At 32.7% G+C, this 3,695-nt stretch overlaps 1 protein-coding gene across 5 annotated transcripts in view; it reads right to left on the bottom strand.

The window, feature by feature from the left end:
- Positions 1 to 3,695, bottom strand: part of ANKRD26 (ankyrin repeat domain 26) — a 110,832-nt gene that overhangs the window by 17,748 nt on the left and 89,389 nt on the right. For 4 of the 5 annotated variants that reach the window (XM_014547989.1, XM_014547990.1, XM_014547991.1 and 1 more), the window contains 2 exons: positions 3,287 to 3,399; positions 1,420 to 1,549 (listed from right to left, as the gene is read on the bottom strand). In XM_014547989.1, coding sequence (XP_014403475.1) covers positions 1,420 to 1,549; positions 3,287 to 3,399 — 243 coding nt within the window. The remainder of the gene's footprint in view (positions 1 to 1,419; positions 1,550 to 3,286; positions 3,400 to 3,695) is intronic. The other variant, XM_014547993.1, reaches the window with a different exon arrangement.

The following is a 3,695-nucleotide window of genomic DNA, read 5'->3' as shown; positions in this document are numbered from 1 at the left end:
ATATATCCCAAGAAACCAGAAACATCAATCAGAAAGGATATATGCACCCATATGTTCATAGCAGCACAATTCACCATAGCTAAGATCTGGAAACAGCCTAAGTGCCCATCGGTAGATGAATGGATTAGAAAACTGTGGTACATCTACACGATGGAATACTACGCTGCTCTAAAAAAGAAGGAACTCTTATATTTGCAACAGCATGGATGGAACTGGAGAGCATTATGCTAAGTGAAATAAGCCAGTCAATGAAGGAAAAACACCACATGATCTCACTCACTCATGGATAATAAAGACCATTATAAACTAATGAACAAAAATAGATAGAGAGGCAGAGCTGCCTTGAACAACTGTCAAACTACAGCGGGAAAGCCAGGGAGGGTTGAGGGGCGGGAGGGGGCGCGGGTAAGAGATCAATCGAAGGACTTGTATGCATGCATATGAGCATAACCAATGGACATAAGGCACTGGGGGGTAGGGGAGGCCGGGGGATTGTTAAGGGCGGGGAAAAAAGGAGACATATGTAATACTCTTTGTAATACTTTAAGCAATAAAACAATGTAAAACATTTTTTAAAAAGATAAATTAAAAAAAAAATTGGATAGAGCCAAAATGAGAAAAAAACAAACAAACAAACAAAAAACAAACAAAAACTTGGGCATGGATGTTCATAGCAGCATTATTAACAAAGCCAAAAAGTGGTAACAGAAAGATCCATCAAATGATGAACACACAGAAAAATGTGGTTGCTCCAGACAATGAAATGTTATTCAGCAATAAACAGAAATGAAGTACGGATGATACATGCTCCAAAATAGATGTGCCTTAAAAACATTATGCTAATTAAAAGAGGCAGTCAGAAGGACCACATATTGTGTGATTCCACTGACAGGAAATGTGCAGAATAGACAAATCTATAGAGACCAAGAGTACAGTGGTGGTTCCTTAGGACTTGGAAGAGGAGAAAGTGGACATCCTGCACAGGGTTACTTTTTAAGGTGATGCTAACGGGCATAGGGTTATTTTTTAAGGTGATGAAAATGTTCTAAAATTTATTTTTGATGATCATTGTAAAACTCTTTGAATGTAGAAAAAGCCACTGCATTGTACATTTTAAATGAGTGAACTGCATGGTATGTGCATTATATCTCAATAAAGCTGTTACCCCTCAAAAATTTTGATTTGGTGCTGGTGCCTGGGGACCTGTAATGAAATGGTATGCTTCTTATCAGGGTTCAAGATAGGAGAGTTAACAATATGCCCTTTTAATAGAAAAGTGATCAGGTAAAAAGCTCTTTTTTACTGATATCAAGTCTATAAAATTAATAGAAAAATCTATATTTCACTGCTCAAAGCATCAAGTGGTATATATTTTCCCAACTTAGGTGATTTGTGGTCCCAAAACTGATTAAAAATTACCTTATGTTTTAATATATTAATCTGAATATCCATTTCAACTTGATTCGGTTTTAAATCTCCAGGGAAACTAAGCTCTTCATTTTCATATTCATTTAACTTCTTTTTTGTAATTTTTAAGAGTTTCTTAAATCTGCAGAAATGTACAAAATGAGTAAGTCAAATTCTTTAAGGATACATATTTAATAATTATTTAAACAGATATTATGTTCTGTCATATAAATCTATAAATTATATCCTTTCATTTGTCCAATTTAATATTGTTTGAAACTATACTACTAAATTATATTATATAATAACATGAAAAAAATTTCATGACATATATGATAGAGTTAATATTGTAACTACATAGAATTCTTATAAATAAATTAATATTAATTTTAGTATATTAAATAAAACATTAACCTATAATTAAATATCAACTAGAAACCAGAGATCACTATCCAAGGTAAAATAGAAAAGCATAATTACATATGAATGTTTGAAAAGACACGAAAATACCTACTGACAACAAGAAGAAAAGTACCAACAAAAAACATCAAGGAGGTCATTCAAAATAGAAAGAGAAGCAGGAAAGAAAAATATTTGAAGTCTGAGTTGAAGGGAAATTCAGAAAGGGGCAGGGCTCTAGAAGAAAGGAAATCAGAGATAATGTGTAACAGTCTCTTCAACAGACTTTTTTTTAAATAAAGATTTTAAAGCCATCAACTTTTTTCTTTATATATACATTTTTTATTGATTTCAGAAAGGGAGAGAGAGGGAGAGAGAGATAGAAACATCAATGATGAGAAAGAATCATTGATTGGCTGCTTCCTGCACACCCCACACTGGGGATCAAGCCTGCAATCCAGGCACGTGCCCTTACCAGGAATTGAACCATGACCTCCTCCTGGTTTATAGGTCGAGGCTCAATCACTGAGCACACCGGCCAGGCTCAAGACTGTTTTAGGAAAAGATACTTGCTAGCACAATCTTAACAAAATGAAAGGGATACAAAACAACTAGAGAAAGAGAGTTAAATGAGGGAAAACACTGATGAGAATGAGAGGACAAACTTAAGTGCTCAGCGAATAAACAGGAAAGAAGCCATGTAGGGACTTCCCAGACACTGGGAAAGACCATTATTATTATTGTTATTATTAGTAATTTAATCTTCACCCAAGGATGTTTTTATTGATTTTTAGAGAGAAAGAGGAAAAGAAAGCAAGAGAAACATCTATTAGTTGCCTCCCATGTATACCCTGACTGGGAATCAAACCCGCAATCTAGGTATGTGTCCTGGCCGACAATCTAACCTATAACCTTTTGGTGCATGGGATGAAGCTCCTACTAACTGAGCCACCTGGCCAGGGCCTATTTTTTTTTTTTTTTGATAAAAACATGATTACACAACTTTTTAAAGTCATATATACATTTTTGTATATGTGATATATTTTATCACTAAAAATGGAGAAAGAAATGTGAGCCAAATCGAGATAATGTTTGATGTTGTTAAGCAATGACACAGATATTAAACTATTTGAATGCTGAAGGAAAGCACACTCCTAAATGAAGGAAAGATTACCACAGAGAGCAAAGATATCTTGCAAAAATAAAAATTCAAGGTAGACTTGAAAAGTGCAGTTGACAGGATATGTAAAAGGTATCCTCATTACCTTTAGGAATCAGTAAAGACTAAATACAATATTTTGGCACTCAAAAAAGTTTCAGATTGTTCTCTGAGTTTCTTAAGTAAATTTTTAAATAGGGTAATTTGTTTAATTATGAAAATTACAGAGAGAATATAAATTTGTATTTTGACTTTAATAAAGTAAAATGACAGTTGAATATTAATGAATGCTAGGAATGTTCTGAAATATTAAAATCTTACCTGGTAATCTCTTTTTCTAATTGATCATTTTTCTTCATTTCTTGATCCAAGCTATATTCCAAAGACTGTTTCAACTCAATATATTTCTTTAACTGTTCCTTTTCATCCTGAGACTTTGAAAAACATTTTTAAAGAAAATTAACTTTTTAAAATCTAAAGACTCACCATTCTTTCTTAAAAATATAATTTCTCATGAGTTCATGAATAATATGTGTAAACAGGTTTATAAACCTGATGCCAATAAGGTAGATTTTAAAAATAATGACTTCTTACAGCAGCTTAAATTGACTTTATATTTTCATCACTTTTTTTCCTGGAATTTAAATTGCCAGCATTTGTTAAAACAGAGGTTTTTATTTTTATTATTATTTTTTTAATATATTTTATTGATTTTTTACAGAGAGGAAGG

This window comes from Myotis brandtii, unplaced genomic scaffold, assembly GCF_000412655.1.
Source record: "Myotis brandtii unplaced genomic scaffold, ASM41265v1 scaffold49, whole genome shotgun sequence".
In the NCBI taxonomy this organism is placed as follows: domain Eukaryota; kingdom Metazoa; phylum Chordata; class Mammalia; order Chiroptera; family Vespertilionidae; genus Myotis; species Myotis brandtii.
This window is presented reverse-complemented; position numbering and strand designations above follow the sequence as displayed.